The sequence below is a fragment of the Echinops telfairi genome, unplaced genomic scaffold (assembly GCF_000313985.2).
Source record: "Echinops telfairi isolate 266 unplaced genomic scaffold, ASM31398v2 ScPeMD7_18;HRSCAF=68, whole genome shotgun sequence".
Classification (NCBI taxonomy): domain Eukaryota; kingdom Metazoa; phylum Chordata; class Mammalia; order Afrosoricida; family Tenrecidae; genus Echinops; species Echinops telfairi.
Window position 1 is genome coordinate 72325166 of NW_022103915.1, and position 16720 is coordinate 72341885.

The 16720-nt window shown below is 39.9% G+C and overlaps 1 protein-coding gene and 1 non-coding gene across 2 annotated transcripts in view; both read left to right on the forward strand.

Moving 5' to 3' along the window:
- LOC101652462 (E2F associated phosphoprotein) overlaps positions 1-15420 on the forward strand; it is a 16738-nt gene extending 1318 nt beyond the window's left edge. The window contains exons 2-6 of the mRNA XM_045288154.1: positions 4537-4715; positions 8290-8385; positions 9603-9726; positions 11522-11632; positions 14762-15420. Of these exons, the coding sequence (XP_045144089.1) occupies positions 4537-4715; positions 8290-8385; positions 9603-9726; positions 11522-11632; positions 14762-15038 (787 nt within the window). The 3' untranslated portion in view covers positions 15039-15420. The remainder of the gene's footprint in view (positions 1-4536; positions 4716-8289; positions 8386-9602; positions 9727-11521; positions 11633-14761) is intronic.
- On the forward strand, positions 11231-11364 carry LOC115868877. Its single transcript, XR_004045839.1, has one exon. It is a non-coding gene; the product is annotated as a small nucleolar RNA SNORA42/SNORA80 family (small nucleolar RNA).
- Positions 15421-16720: the final 1300 nt, after the last annotated feature.

Consider the following 16720-nt stretch of genomic DNA (forward strand, 5'->3'; position numbering starts at 1 on the left):
TGTTCGGCCCTTAAAGGGGTCACATCCCACAGGTTGAGAATCGCTGATTTAGAGTTTTTGAGACTGTAAATCATTGTGGGAGTAGACAGCCTCATATTTCTCCCAAGGAGCAAGTGGTGGCTTTGAACTGCCAACTTTCTGATTAGCAGCCCAGAAAACTACTGTGCCACAGGTGCATCTTAACATTGATAAGGTAACTGGAAAAATACTGGGAAACAAACAGTGTTATTAGCCATATTGCCAGTGGTAGCTCTAAACCTAAGGCCCACTTTCCATTTTGAAATGTGAGAGAAGTGTTTGTCAGGAACTAGGATTTGATTTTACCCTCTTTAACAAGCCAATAGGGTTACTGTGAGTTGGCAAGGACCCACTGGCAGTGAGATTGATTGCTGATTAAATAAGCCGGTACATTAGCTTGCTACTGCTTTATGAAAACTGGCAAAGACAAAAGACTTATGACTCCTGGATTAGACAAAGGACAACATTACTCATGGTACATACAGTAAGCTTGTGTCAAGTTTGTGTTAGCTATTCTTGCTTCCCAGCCCCTAAGGGGCTCTATACAGAGAGACCCTGGTGGTTCCTGCACAAGCCGTGGGTTTGTGTGGTGGGCTGGGTTTGCAGTAGCAAGTCTGGTTATTGTCCTAGGAGATTTTACCCCATTTAAGGTTGTTCGCTACAACCACAATCTTGAGAAATAGCCTGTGGTCCTTCCTGGCACACTCCTAAGAATACAGGGCCCAGAGTGGATTGTCTAATGTCCAGCTGGGCATTAGACTGAGAGCCCTCTTGAACATTTGCAAAGAATAACTTTTTTACATTGTCATTCAGCACTGTTCCTTAAATTGTGAGTTAGTTATAGGTTACATGTTGTAAGAAATAGTAGCGATCCCTGTGTCCTCTAGGCAGTTTCCCCAATGCTAATATATTGCAACTCTGTAGTTCAATATCAGATATTAGGGTACTGACCTTAGTATAATCAGTGTATACAACATTTCTGTAACCACTGTTGTAAGCTGGTTGTTGAGTGAACAAAATGAGCCGAGACCGAGCACAGCTTAAAGAGGTTTATTGGGTTCAAACCGAGTCAGCACTGAGGGACCACTTCAGACTCTGTCGAGTACTGAGTGAGATAGTGTGGACCCTGAGCTTTGACCTGGGACCAGCTTTTATAGCTATAACACAGGTGTCATTTTTAAAAAGGCAGAGCTTTGTATTATCTTTATCTTGCAGTTTTTCCAAAAAGCTGCTTATACCAGCATGTAATTTTTCTAAAAAGCTACAGAGTACAGAAGCAGAATATTTTGCAATTAGGCTAACATTTGCGCAAACTTGGGCACATCCTGTTGTCTGCTGTTATTGCAAACCCAGAACAATTTTAACTTTATTTTAATTTTAACTTTCTTATCACACCACAGGATACATCATAGCCATAGTTCTCTTTCATAGCCATGCACATTTCCTGTCCATTAACTGCCTTTCTCCTTAATCCTGGCAACTACTCTGATCTCCATTTTTAAGATTTTATTACTTCTAGGATGTTGTGTAGTACATTATGCTTTGTTTTAGGCTCTTTTCACTTGCATAATTCTGTGGAGATTTGTTAGGCCATTGAATGTATTGATGTGTAATGCATTCCTTTTTATCGATGAGCACTATTCCAGTTTGTTTAATCAGTCACCCATTGGAAGACACCTGAATTGTTTGTGGTTTTGATTCTTCTGAATAAAGCTTAATAAGCATTAATGTATAGGTTTTTACATGTACATAAGTTTTAATTTCTCTGGGGGTGAATTTTAATTTCCATGCGTGCAACTGGTGGTCATGAGGGTGTTGCATGTGTAGTTTTTGAAGAAACACCCCTTTGTTCCCTGAGTGGCTATACCATTTTACATTCCAACCAGCAGTGGATTCAGGGCTAGGTAGGGGACTGCCCATTTCACGACTTAAATAATGACCTGCATCCCACACTTCGGAAGCCCTGGACTATATTGCAGCCGTGCTCAAGCACAATTTCTCAACCTTGCCACTACTAATGCTTTGGTTCAGATGATTCCTTGTTGTCAGGGGCCGTCCTTCACACTAGGATGGTTAGCAGCATCCCTGGCCTCTGCCTACTAGATGCTGGTAGGACTTCTCCCCAAATGCCTGTAGACAGTCTTTCCAAATGTTCTTGGGGAGGGAGTGGCAACAGTCTGCAGTTTAGAACCCCGTGACTAGCTAGCTAAAGGGATCCTAATGAGAAGTAAGGTTGAAGCAGTAAGTTGGATACAGATGGTAGAAGGCTATCTTAAGTGCTATGTTGTAAAGTTTGGCTGGGGGAGGGTTCTGAATTGGGTAGTGATGTGATCAGTGATCTTTAAGAACTTTCTGGTAGCAGGGTGAAGGGTGAAATGAAATGTCACAGAAGAGCATTTAGAGGTCTCGAGCTTCTTAGGATATGATCTGGGATACAGTGGTGTAGGCAGGGTGATGAGGACTTGGTAGAAGATAGTGGGAAAGGAGAAGGGTGTGTGCAGCTCTGGAAGAGGAAGCTCAGGTGGGGAATTTTCTTGGGAGTAGAATCTGGCTGAAGCCTGTATGAGGAGCAGAACTGACTGGGTCCAGCTGTCTTTTTCAGATCTCCCTTCTCTTCTGTTGAAGCTCAAAAGCATTGCTCTGCTAGAGAAAATGAGGGAGGCAAAAACCACTGGGAAGTTTCTAACTGTTCATCAGTTCCGTGTATAAGCTGAGTTTTTCAGCACATTTTTTTATGCTGAAAAAGTCCCCCTCAGCTTATACTCGAGTGAGGGTTCCACTTCACTGTTCTCCAGTGCCGTGCAGGTGTTCCCCTGTCTCTCCTGCTCATCTGGGGGTGCCTGCAGGCCCTGTGGGTGGTCTGATGACTGCTGATATCATCGCTCTTCTTTTCTCCTGCACGTGCCGGCAGCCTCTGTGTTGTCTGTGCCGTACTGGCCAAGAACCTCTCCGCTTTTGTGTGCTGGTACCTAGGGCTCACAGCATCCTTCTCAGATGAATGTCGGATGCGGCCGCTTTTCTTCTCCTGCTCTTCTCCAGGGCTGTGACCAATGACGTAGCCTTTACAGTCTTACCTGTGCTTGGTCACGTCCCCTTGCTCCACCCAAGCATTGCTGAATACAAGTACCGGTATATCTCTGGTCTTGGATATACAGTACGTTTATTTATAGTACTTAGTCTGCTGTATTTTATTTTTAATTTTCTTATTAACCCCTATCTGGATGCAGTATTGACTGACTATGCTTCCATAGTGCAGCTAGTGTTAGGGCTCATAATATACACATTGTGTTGTGTGCACACTGTGTTACTGCATGTGTTGTGTTAGCACTTCCCATACATAAGCGGTAATGCTGTGTACGCAGTAATGCAGCGCATGCAGTAACACAGTGTGTACACAGTGCACCATGTATATTATGAGCTCTAACACAGGCTGCTCTATGCAAATAGTCATGTCATCACATTCTGGGATATCATCAGTCTGCGTCAGGCTTCAAACTATACAAATTGCATTGTGTACATGCAGTAAGGGAGTGTATGTAGTAATGCAGCACATACAGTAACAAAGTGTGTATAGTTATTGTTTATACCATATTGTTTTTGTTGAGCCTCTTTTTCACTTACAGAGATAGTTTACTATTTTTCTTTGAAATATTCAAAAATATTTAACCTATTGATGCCTCAGTGTAACTTTATTGGTATCGCATTTCTCACCCTAGGCTTATACTTGAGTCAATAAGTTTTCCCAGTTTTTTTGTTTTTTTTTGGTGGTAAAATTAGGTGCCTCGACTTATATTTGGCTACTACTTGAGCATATACGGTAATTGATGTATTACTGGTTCTGTTAGAAACATTTTGTTAGATGTTTAATGTGTTTTGATGATACCTTGTTTTGCCAGATGTTTGCTTTAATTTAGTCAGATTGCTACTGATAGACACAGAAAGCAAAATGGGAGAAATTGCTCAGGAGAATTTGGAATGTAATTTAGCTTCCTTTCTCTTTAAATTCTCTATAGCACTGTGACTTTTAAGGTGTAATATTTAGTTACTATTTTATAACATATATTCTATGTGCATATGTTAGTTATGTATGTTTTAAGTATCCAGAGTTTTAAAAACACCCCTTTCAAGTGAGGTAAACTTTCCTTTGCTGATTAAATTAATGCTATGAAAAGCATTGTAACAGTTCCACAAGTTAGAAAGACATTTCTAGACATTTCTCCTCAGGAAACCAGTAGAAGTAAAATTAAGTTTGCAGAGATGTGTATTGTAGCACCTAATGAAAGTTGGGAATAACTGCAGCAATGAAAGTGCTATTACTTCAAGAGGAAATGTTATGCAGATGTTAAAAATATGTGTGCAACTATGTAGAAGTGGTTCTAATAAGTGAGAAAAGCTGAATATCATATGATAGGTATATAAAATTCAGCCTTGTAAAATTCTATTTTATTCTTGGGTGGAGAGATTATGGGAGGGTTAAGTTATTGTAATTCTTTAATGTCCATATCCCTCCTGACTTAGCTCTGAAGATGAAGTGGATGTGCTGCTCCATGGGACGCCGGACCAAAAACGAAAACTCATCAGAGAATGTCTTACTGGAGAAAGCGAATCAAGTGAAGATGAATTTGAAAAAGAAATGGAAGCAGAATTAAATTCCACCATAAAAACAATGGAGACTAAGTTAACTTCGCTGGAAACAGGTAGACTTTCCAGTTAATTGCAGTAAGCTTCCTGAGGGTGATGAAGGAGCCTCCCTAAGGAATCCTTTGAGGTGCTGTACTGCATCCCTAGCCTTTCAGTAGCTGTTCAACAGGTCTTTACTGAGGGAGTGAGTCAGTATGCTCAGAGACCAGACCTGGGATTGTCTTGGATGATTAGTGAAGTAGTTTCCTATGTTGCTGACAGAGTTGCAGTTTTACTTGATGCTTTTTATTCCTCACAAGATTGTACAAGTGTTTTCTGGCACTGATAGGGCACAGTTAATGGTGCATCACCACAAATCCCTGTCTCATTATGGTTAAGTCATGAAAACATAATGGCTAAGTAGTTTAAAGCTTCAGGAATCCAGGACCAGTACAATCTTTCTGAAACTGCCCCACAAATGCTAATGTTAGCATTTTGCTTTGTTGTAAACTTAAATGGTAAAGAGGAACTTAAATATTGTTTTTCTTGTCATCTGCATCTTGAGCAGTAGCAACATGTCCTTACCAGAGTGATCTAGTGGATTTACTTACTTAAGAAGGATTCATTTTGATATTTGGCCTTTATTTAAAATGTGTTTGATCCTAAAACTGGTTTGTAGGAAATAAAGACTCTTCAGTATTGGTTTCCACATTAGTAGCTATGTACTTTTAACTATTAAGAGCTGAAAGAATAAAATAATAGAAGCAACAGTAATATAGTACCAATTAACAGACTGAAAACCGAAAACATGCCAAGTAGGCATGATTAGGCATGCAAGCGTGTGATGACACATGTAGACAATGTTAGGGCACTGGGCACACGGCACAGCTGGGAGGAGCAAGAGGATGTCCTTGATTTATACTCCTTGCTTCTCTGTACAGAGCTGTTGTTCTCTCTTCCTGACAGTCCTTTAAAACAAGATGTTTACTCCCTGTTCAGAACATAGCTGAAATGTAGAGACTTATATGCTGGCTACCTGAAAAGGTAGTGCTTTCATTTTATTAGTTTTGTGGGGAAGAGAGAGATTAATAGTTTTATGATATTGAATACCTAATCAAGAAGGGGCAGTTCTCTGTAGTTGTCCATTGTTGTTATTTGGTGTCATGAGTCAGCTCTAACACATAGCTACTCTGTGTACAAGAAAATGGAACACTGCCCTGTCGTGTTCTATACATACAGTTGTTGCTATGTTTAAGCTACTTGTCAGCGTATCTTGTTGAGGACCTTCCTCTTTTTCACTGATTCTTCTTTACTGTGCATAATGTACTCTTTCAGTGAGCGGTACTTCCTGATAACTTGCCCACAGTTTGTGAGACAGTCTTACCATGCTTTTAAGGAGCATTTGTTTGTACAGTGAACCCTCGTTTATCGCAGTTAATCGATTCTACACCCTACTGTGATAAATGAAATTCCGCGAAGTAGGATTCCTTATTTGTAAATCAAATATTTTCGTAGTTAGAGCATAGAGGACATGAAAAAACACCCTTTAGTCACCATTACACTCGTATTACCCAATTTATTAAACGAAAAAGGGAAAATACAGTAAAACATTTTGGACGTTACAATTATCATTTATCATTTATTATATTATTTATGGCATCAAGCGTGTACAGTATGAGCCAATCAGTGGCAGTAATGACAGAGCATGCGCTGTTACGCAAAAACCGTGATAGAGAGAAGCCGCGGAAGTCGAAGCGCGAAGTGGCGAGGGTTCACTGTACTTCTTCCAAGACACATTTGTTCATTCTTTTGGCATTCTTTATATATTCAATATTTTTTTGCTAGCACTATAATTCAGGTGCTTCAGTTCTTTTTTGGGTCTTTCCTATTCATTATTCAGCTTTCGGGTACATATGAGGTGATTGAAAATATCATGGCTTGAGTTAGTCATACCTTAGTCCTCAGGTGACAGCTTTGATATTTAATGCTTTAAAAGAGAGTTGTCCAGTGGTGTACATTGCTTGATTTCTTGACTGTTACTTCCTGGGCATTGGTTGTGGATCCAAGCAAAATGAAATCCTTGACAACTGTTTTTTCTCTGTTTATCATGATGTTTCTAATTGGCCTTGATGAGGATTTTGCTTTCCTGGGGTTAAGATATAATCCATACTGAAATAGTCTCTGATGTTCATCAGTCAGTGCTTCAAGTCGTGTTAGCTTTCAGCTAACAAGGTTGTGTCATTTCCTTATTGCAGATTTTTAAATCATATATATGTGTGTGTGTGTGTGTGTGTGTGTGTGTGTATCCCGATCTTCCTGCCATTGGGTCAGCTCTGACTCATAATAACCCTACAGGACAAGGTAGAATTACCCTGTGAGGTCTGAGACTGCAACCCATTGCTGGAATAGAAAGAAAGCCTTGTTTTTCTCGCGTGGAGCTGGCTGGTGGTTTGGAATGGCTGACCTTGCAGTTAGCACCCCAACCCTTAACCACTACACCACCAGGGTTCATATGTACGGAGGCTCCATGTAGATGGTCGTCACCATCTTGGGTAAAGGGACAAGCCCATGTTTTTCAGAAATTAAACGGATCACACTCAAACTACCTACTCTTCCTTATACCTAAGGATACAGTGGGCTAAATCCCTTTTAAAACACTCAAATCCAATGTTCTCTTCTGCACTTCAAACACAACATTCTCAATTCAAGGGAAGGGAGACCTTTAGAACAAACTCAAGGAAACAACCACGTAATTTTCAAGCTCAAGATAAGAGAAACACTGAAGAAAACCAATCTCACAGAGACAGAAAATAGTTTCATCCTACCCAGACCTTAAGAGGAGTCCTGGTGGCATAGTGGTTCCACATGAGCAGAATGATGTAGTGGTTACAAGTTGGGCTGCTAACCCTAAGGTCAGCAGTTCAAAACCACCAGCCACTCTTTGGGAGACAGGGGTTTCTACTCCCATAAAGGGTTGCAGTCTGAGAAACTCATAAGGGCAGTTCTACCCTGTCCTATAGGGTCTCTGTGAGCCAGCTTCAACTTAATGACAGTTATTTATTTTTAACCAGACCTTCCAGAGATCTGCCAGAGAAAGATCCCAAATCCAAGAAAATAGACTAATAGACTCTTAGACAAAGTGAGAGGAGAGAAGAAAAATTCTCTGGGGAAGGTTCTCTCACTTCTGGGATCTGATTGAATTCTTGGTCTATATACAGGTTCCACATGAGCAAATTTAAATTTTCTATAGTTCCTGTGCTTTGCAATGTTATCCATAATTTGTTGTGATCCACACAGTTTATTCAATGCCTTTGTTTCATCAATAAAACACAACTAAAAAGCTTTCTGTTACTTTCTGCTTTTAGGCAAGACCCATCTGACAGCAGCAGTGATAACTCTCATTTCATGCCCCATCTGAATCTGGCTTGAATTTCTGGCCGGTTGATGTACTGTGAAGTTCACTGTTGATGTACTATTATAGCTGTAGTTATAGAAGGCACAGAAATTCAACAGATAATTTGTGTGAAAATATTTCTCCAACCAAATGAGATTGGGAATAAAGTTGATATTTGAGTTGATCAAAGTACTTGGGGTTTTACCTTCTGAATTATATATGTTTTAATCTATAAATTTCCTTTCTGGTTTCTAAAGGTTCTTCCTCAGGAAATGGGAAAGTTGGAACAGCTCCGACAAAGTACTATGATGATATTTATTTTGATTCTGATTCTGAGGATGAAGACAAAGCAGGTGAGTAAATTTTGCTTACAAAGTTTAGCAGCTATATAGTGTGTGTGTGTATTATTTCCAATAAAATCAGTTTGCCTGAGCAAGACTGCCAGATTCTAGGTCTTTTCTGGAATCCAGGAGAGGAGAGGATCAGTCAGCCTGTCCTCCTTTAGCCCATTCTATGGCCTGCCAAGCCCTACTCAGAAGCCGCACAAACCACCTTGTTGTACAGGTCAGTATCCCACTGAACTACTCCCTGCTGGTTGTGGACTTGAATAAATCAGTTATACTTTAGGGAAAAGGTTTGTCTAACAATTGTTTGAAGTTAGTATTACCCTCTGAGTTTTATCTTTAAAGAAATTACAGGCCATTGATGTGAAAAGCGCTAATAAGAATAGTTGGAGATGAGCATGTGATGGCTTGTCCCCCAAGAATGGCGTTGCCTGGGCACAGCAGTTGAAGGGGAGTAGAGTGGCCATTGACTCAACCCATCAGGTTCCTTGAGCAGCAAAGTTTATTTTTGTATTTGAAGACAGTTTTTATATTTTACTCTGCAGACTTTTCCTAACTTGTTGCTTTTACATCAACTTTTCTGTTCTTTGGACTAAAATTTTTATAAAATTTGAACAATGCTGAGCGTAATGACAAGACAGAATTCACAGATAAAGCTTACATGGCAAAGTAGCCATTTTAAATATTATTACTTAAATATTGCCCTTTAAGGAGTCCTGAATGTCCTGTCGGGTAAGCATTGTGTTCCTGACTGCAATGTTAGCAGTTCAAACCCATCAGCTGCTCTGTGGCAGTAAGATGAGACTGTCTGCTCCCATAAAGGTTTAGTCTTGGAAACTCACTGTGAGTTAGAATCAACTCTTGGGCAGAGTTTTGATTTTAAGATACAATAAAAAAGTGCTTTCTGTTGTGAGTGGCTATAGTTTTCCCCCCATTCATATTGAACTATTTTTATTTTAATTTAAGTATTCTTTCTCTGTGGGAACTTGTGGAGAATTTAGATGTCAAGAATAGTTTCTAATTTTGTATGTTTTGAATGATTCCGATGGTTCAAAGGTTAAGCACTTGGCTGCTAATTGAAAGGTCTGCGGTTTGAACCCACTAGCTGCTCTGAGGGAGAAGTCAGTCTTCCCCTAGAAAGATTACAGCCTAAGAAACCATGTGGGGCAGTTAAACACAATTAACACACTTTAGATATGATGCTTAGCCTTGTCCTTCTGTTTCAGAGGTAGCACAGGTGACCAAGAAGAAGAAGAAGAGACGACATCGGATTCCAACCAATGATGAATTACTCTATGATCCCGAGAAGGATAACAGAGATCAGGCATGGGTTGATGCACAGAGACGAGGGTAAGAATTAATGAATACTTACGACTCTTTAGGTTAAAAAGTAACTGAAAGATGATTTCCACTGCATTCACGTTTAGGGTGCTTGTGTATGTAGGTTTATATGATATGTTCACATAAAGAAAGAAGTTTCAAGAGAAAACTGGAATGTTTATTTTGAAAGTAAGAAGCATCTTTCAGTTAGATGATGGATTTAAAGATTCTTGGCTCAGAGGCAGCTTGGGAGAGTTTGAAATGCAGAAGCTTGAGCTCTGTCTTGGAAGCTTTAGATTCAGCTAAAGTGGGCTGTAGGGATTTGTGTTTTTCCTTAAATCTGGAGGGATTTTATGAAGTTTTTATATCACCTTTTAGCTTCCACTCGTCCACTTTGGACTATTTCTTCCAGGTACCTCTCATTTAGAACATTGTGTGAGGCAGGGTTCTTTAGAGAAACAAAACCAGGACACTTATGATTATTTATAAAAGGATAGGTCTATATAGCGAGAAGGAATACCACAACTAATTAGTCCACAGAGCAGTACACAGGGGCTCAGTCCCCCTCACTTTCATAGGACAGTTAATGTACTGAAGGTCCTTCCTACTCAAGCTGGCTGCTGGTCCAAGGTCAAGGAAGCAGACAGTGAAGTGGCTGGCGGGAGGTATGCGGTCTGCACAGGCCAGATGAGTTGGCCTTCAGGTAGCAGACACAGCAAGGTTGTGTAGAACGGCAAGAGTAGAAAAATGAGGTATGGAGGTGTAGCAGAGGCCAGTAGTGCAGCAGCAGCAGTGTAGCACAGCAGGTTGTGATGGAGCTTCAAGACAGCGATGCATGGCATAGTGACATGATCCACAGGTTGGCTTGGCCCACAGGTAGTGCAGCACATGGTTGAGGCAGAGCAGCTAACTCAGGCAGCAGCATGCTGGTCCATCACCAGGAAGAAAGAGGAAGGGCCAGCCTCGGCCTTGGAGAGTCATTTATCTTGATTGCCCGCCAGTCAGTCTGCAGCCTGATTGACAGGCTTAATTCTGCCCAGATGTCCTTATGGGAGCTATGTTGGCACAAAAAAACCTGTCACAAACAATTTTTGATCACCCACTGTGTGAAATGAACATTATCAATTTTGAGTTGCAATGAGTGAGAAAGACATGGTCAGGGAGCTTACAGTCTGAAAACTCTGTAAACTGGACAACCAGCACTTACAGAGTAGGGAGCTGTGGTCCTCCATGAGGAGAGAGCATGTACATGAATTACTTCCAGTTCTTCTGTTAGGGACATTTATCTCTTCCCCTCGTTTATTTATGTAGTGGACTCATGGATTTTTATACTTTGGGTTCTAATCCACTACTGCTTTGTTTTATTGCTCAGTTTATTCCATCTTTCACCAGTAGGAATGCTGTTATATCCCTTTGACATCCTCTATCAGGGGACGAGTGTGGATTTTTTTTCTTCTTGTTCTTTCTTTTTGAGCACTTTCTTACTTTTTGGCCTTGCAAAGAGCACTGGGTTCATGTGACAAGAGTTTCCTGTGCATGGGTTTGGATTTGTGGCAGGTCTGACCCCATGGGCCTCTCACAGTGCCCCATGCCAAAGCAAACTGTCACCCCGAACCATTGTCTGGCTTTACCCCATGGGCTTCAGGCACTGAAGCGGGTTGCACAGTGAAAAAAAAAAAAAAAAAGACGGAAAAAAAAGTTTCCTATCCTACTCCTACAATTGGTCTTTTCTCCAAGGAGAGATCTGGTTCCTTTTGCTGGACAATGGTAGTAGAAACCAAGATCTGGCTTTAGTGTGTTTTTATCTCTTCTTTTTCCGTTGTAGTTACCATGGTTTTGGAATACAACGGCCACGTCAACAGCAGCCTGTTCCTAATAGTGATGCTGTTTTGAACTGCCCAGCGTGCATGACCACTCTGTGCCTTGATTGTCAAAGGTAATGGATGAAGGGTAACAATAACCAAAACTTCAACTTTGTGGTCCTCTGTTTAAATCAATAATAGATGCTTGAGGTACTCAGAGATCCTGTTAAGTTTCTGTTCTCATATGTCCTTGTTGCTACATGACTAATATATGTGTGAATAATTTTGGTTGTATGGGGGACTTCAAGAAGTTCAGGAAGAATTCCACTATCTTTTAATTCCATGTTCTCACAGGTTTTTAAAATCCTCTCGTATCGCTTTTCTAATACAGCGCAAGGACTCGGTGGGACTGCGTGTGTCTTTTTGGAACAACCTCTCAAGTATACTCTTGGCCCTTTCTTTTTTGGTAATCTTATAAAGTGACACGCTTAGACCATATTCTGAACCAAGTTGACTGAAACTAAGTTATGACAACAGGTAGTGGATTTGTCCTAGAAACTAGCAAGTACCTAGTTCTAGTCTATTCTTATTAACTAGCTTGAGATTTCTTATCATCTGCAATTGTTGCATTTCTTTTTTAAACCATTATTTATTGTAAATTAGTTGTAGGTTTATATTTCAGATAATCAACTTTGTATTCAACAGTTTAAACTACTAATCCAACCCCCTGAAATACTTAATTTTTTAATCTTTACGAAGTCTTATATCTGTTTGCATATAACTTGATATTTAGAATATGTTCAGGAATAAAGCAAAAGTAAGATGACTAATTGTACTTCCAATGAAAGAGCCCTGCTGGTAATAATGGGTTACACTTTGGGTGCTAACTAAGAGGTCAGCAGTTCAAAACCACCAGTCTCTACAGGAGAAAGATGAGGCTTTCTAATCTCATAAAGAGTTGCAGTCTCAGAAACCCATAGGGGGCAGTTCTCTGTCTTATAGGAAGGATCATTATGAGTCAGTGTTGACTTGAGGGTAGTTAGTTTGAGAGTTTAGTACTTCCAAACAGAAGTGCATCACAGGGTGATTACATTGAAAATTATGTTCCGTATTAGTATAGGGTTCAATAATATGAAGTAAAAGTTTTAAAAAAATTAATGGAAAATGTAAAGCTTTGGGAAATCTGATAAGAGTTGTATGAGCCCCTAATAAAATGATTTTTTTAAAAAGCCAATTAAGAAAAATAATTACAAACTGAAAAAAAAAAGCCATGTAGGCCAAAAAAGTAGGCCATACACAGTGAATTATAAGTAAATTCAATACCTCATCAGATTGAATGTAGATGAATCTTTTCCTTTTATATGAGATGATTAATAAAGGTCTATCAAAACTTGGGGAAAAAAAGGCTTTGGGAAATCATGATTTAAGACTTTAAGAGAAAAAAATCACCAAATTGTGGAACGTTTCGTGTTTTTTAATAGTTCAGGAAAGTGATTTGCCCCACAGCAGAAGAAACACAGAGGAGGCACAACAATTGAATGAGATAGAGCTTCTTACAGATGTGAGGTAGGTAGAGTCATGTGTACGTAGGCAAGAGCAAGTCAAGAAGTATTGCTGTAAAGCTTCTGGTTCTGTGAACATGAGGTTATTCCAAACAAAGTGTTTTTAAACATGCCTTTCTGATCAGTGGATGGCTGTGGACAAGTTCTCTCAGTGAGATATTTGCTTTAGTCTAGGGGTCCCTTCAAAAAAAGATCCAATTAGAACAGTGGCTTCTGAGGGATCTGCTTGTCCAGTTACGTTCAAGGTCAGCTCAGAAGATTATGGCATGCCTGTTTGTTGGGTCACCAAAGGGGAAATCTTGGTAGACATCAATCACGGAGGCTATTGTGAATAAGCATTCAGAAAACTGAAAATTGCATTGGTGAGGAAAAATGCCAGAAAGTTGCACCAAGGAATTAAAAAAAATTATTTTAAATTTTTTAATTTATCCATCATGACAATAGACTTACTACTTCTTCAAGGGAAGCAAGGCTATCCTTTAAGACTTTTTTTGGGGAAACCATACTCCATTCACCCTACAGCCCTGTTCTTGCCCTTTCAGACGTCTTTAGTTCCCAGAATTCAGTGAACATTGAAAAGGCACATGATTTGAGTTCCTGAAGGATGCCAACCTACCATTTTGACGTGGCGTCAACTGAAGAGCACAGGGTTCTTCAGGAAGTTAGAGAGACGGAAACACCGCCTCCACGGTGTATAGATAGACCCGCTGATGTAAGACATGCGAGAAACAGTAACTTCACATTTTGAGAGATTTGGTTAATAATGCTCTCTATGATTTTGTAGCAGTAACTTTTGTCTCACCATTATATACATAGGAAACTAGTTGAATATGTGTTTGAAAGGTTGGATTGTCTTATCATTTTCCCCAATCTAAATTCCTGATAGTTGTCGTGGTCAACAAAATGATGGAGGTCAACATTTGTAACTAATGGGCGCACAGCCCAGTTCGCTCTTCCTTAGCTAAATCGACATTTTTGTTGCACGAGGCTTTCAAGAAACAAAACTCACTGCCATCCAGACAGTTTCAGACTCAGAGAGACCCTATATAGGACAGGGTCGAAGGGCCCCCGTGGTTTCTGAGGTTGTCAGTCTTGATGGGAGTAGAGCACTTCCCTTTTCCCCAGCCGAGTGGCTGCTGGGGTCCGGTTGCTGACCTTGGGGTTAGCAGCCCGACGTGTAAACCACTGTGCCACCTGGGTTCCTTGCACGAGAGTTAAGGGTTTAGAAATACAAAAAAACAGCTTGCTAAGTGGGAAAAGAAGTAGAAGATATTAAATGAGCTATCTTTTGGATTGGCAGATTGTCCTAGAGTGGGTACTATAAATTTTTTAAAGCTCTCGAAACTTTAAAAACTTCCATGATGACTGGAATTGCACCACCTCTAATAATTAAAATACTCCAAGATTATGTAAGCATCATCAGCCAAGTTTCCAGTAACTTTTGCCTTTGTTTGAAGATCAAATCACATTTTCTTCTGAGATAAAAGTTAACTTTAAGCACTAATACATTCATTCTTCTTATGTGTGCAAGATTTGTTCCTGTTTGTATAACAACTCTTAAAATTTCTTGAAGCTTGCTCTTTTGGCCCGATGGCTTCACTTTGTTGTTTCAGTAAGTTTGGTGTTCTTAAATGTTATCTGATTGGATAGATAGTAAAATGGAATATACTATTCAATTTCTCCATTTCATTTTCCTCGTAGACATGAATCATACAAAACTCAATATAGAGCAATGTTTGTGATGAATTGTTCAGTCAACAAAGAGGAGATTCTAAGATATAAAACTCCAGAGATCAGGAAAAAGAGACGGGGCCATAAGAAGATGAAGTCGAACCATGACGATGCTACAGAGCAGCCAGAGACAGAAGTGGAAGAGATATACCACCCAGTCATGTGCACTGAATGTTCCACTGAAGTGGCAGTCTACGACAAGGACGAAGTCTTCCATTTTTTCAATGTTTTAGCAAGCCATTCCTAAGTAGTGCAGTTGGCCTTTAATTGCCCAGCATTGTATATAAGGCACATATGGACAGCTATTTTTCCCCTGCATATTCATGTGATTAAGTGACATTTCAAATTGTGGAAGAAGCAGTGTTTTATCTTTATGGAAGATAATGGCTAATTAACCTTTATCCCAACCCCTGAAAAAAAATTTTTTTTTTTCTCCAATACTGATGGGAGAGATTGTTTATTCCCGTTTTGATGGTCATTTGGAAAGTGTGGACTTTTATTTATTAAAACTCTTTAGAATTGAAATGTTCTAGAATTACAAGAAATCATTGCTTCAGATGTTATTTTAAAAGTTATTTTGGATATACGTTATCCTTGGTGTAATTAAACTAGAAGTTGTTCTTTTGGCAGCCGTATCTCTACTTTTCCCACATCACCCAGGTGGGTGACAGTATTTCATAACTGAAAATTACATGGAGTGACTTTGTCAGGTCCCTTAAATCATACAGGTCTCTCTCTTAAAGGATTGCACTTACTAGTTTTCTACACTTAATCACTTAATAAATTATAAATTTGTTGTGAAGAACTACCTTAGACCCCTGCACATCTCTTGTGCATACCATTTATACCTTCTTTGCCAGCAACAGGGGCCTTGGTGGTGTAGTGGTTACACGTTGGGCTGTTCAAAATTCCCCTTCGCCCGAGGAAGAGAGATGGGACTTGGTACTTCTGTGAGCAGTTAGTCTCAGAAACCCACGGGGCAATTCGACCTAGCTCGAGAGTCACTGTGTGTCGGCATTGACTTGATGGTAGTGAGTTTAAGTTGCCAACAACAAAGCTATGATTTTTTGTGTGTGTATGTGTGTATATTAATAATACCAAAAAATCACTAGTTATAGTTTGGGGAAATTTGTTTGTAGACATCTGGACATTTAAAAAATTGTAAAGAAGGTTGTGTGATTGGACTGTTTCCAAAACCAGCATTAAAAAAATTAGGGTCCTTTTGTTTAGTGATGACAGAGTAGAATAGTAAGAAATCAGGAAATGGGTTTTAATTCAGGCTCTGCCTTGTTAGCCTGGTTTAAGTATGTTCCTTTGAGCCCATTTTCTCATCTGTAAAAGAAAAAAAAATTAAAACAATGGATTCCCACAGAGATGAAGACAACTTGAGGGGCCCAACACACACCCCTCCCACCTCCTTGCCTTCTGTGCGATCTGAAAGTCCCATTAAAGGGGGCACAAGTGGTGGTATTTTCCTATATAAACTAGGTGGAGGCAGAATAGAAAGGACTGTGTGCTAGGGAATTCCCAGGGTCTTAATAACTAGCAAGTGAAGTCATTTAACAAGTAGGCTGATAACTATGTATTTGGGAACACTACACTGCTGATCTTTGAACAACCTGAGGGGCATTGGTCCCTACACAGTCAAAAATCCAACTATAACTTCTGACTGTCCCCAATTCTACAGAGCCCCAGTGGTGTAGTGTTTATGCATTGGGCTGCTAACTGTAAGTTCTTCAGTTTGAAACCATCAGCTACTCTGCAGGAGAAAGAGGAGGGTTTCTACTTTCACCAAGAGTTTCAATCTCAGAAACCCACAGGGCAGCTCAACCATGTTTTGTAAGTTTGCTAGGAGTCAGCAGTGGGGTAGGGTTGAAATGACTAACAGCCTATTATTGACTGGAAGCTTTACAAGAACAAAACCACTTA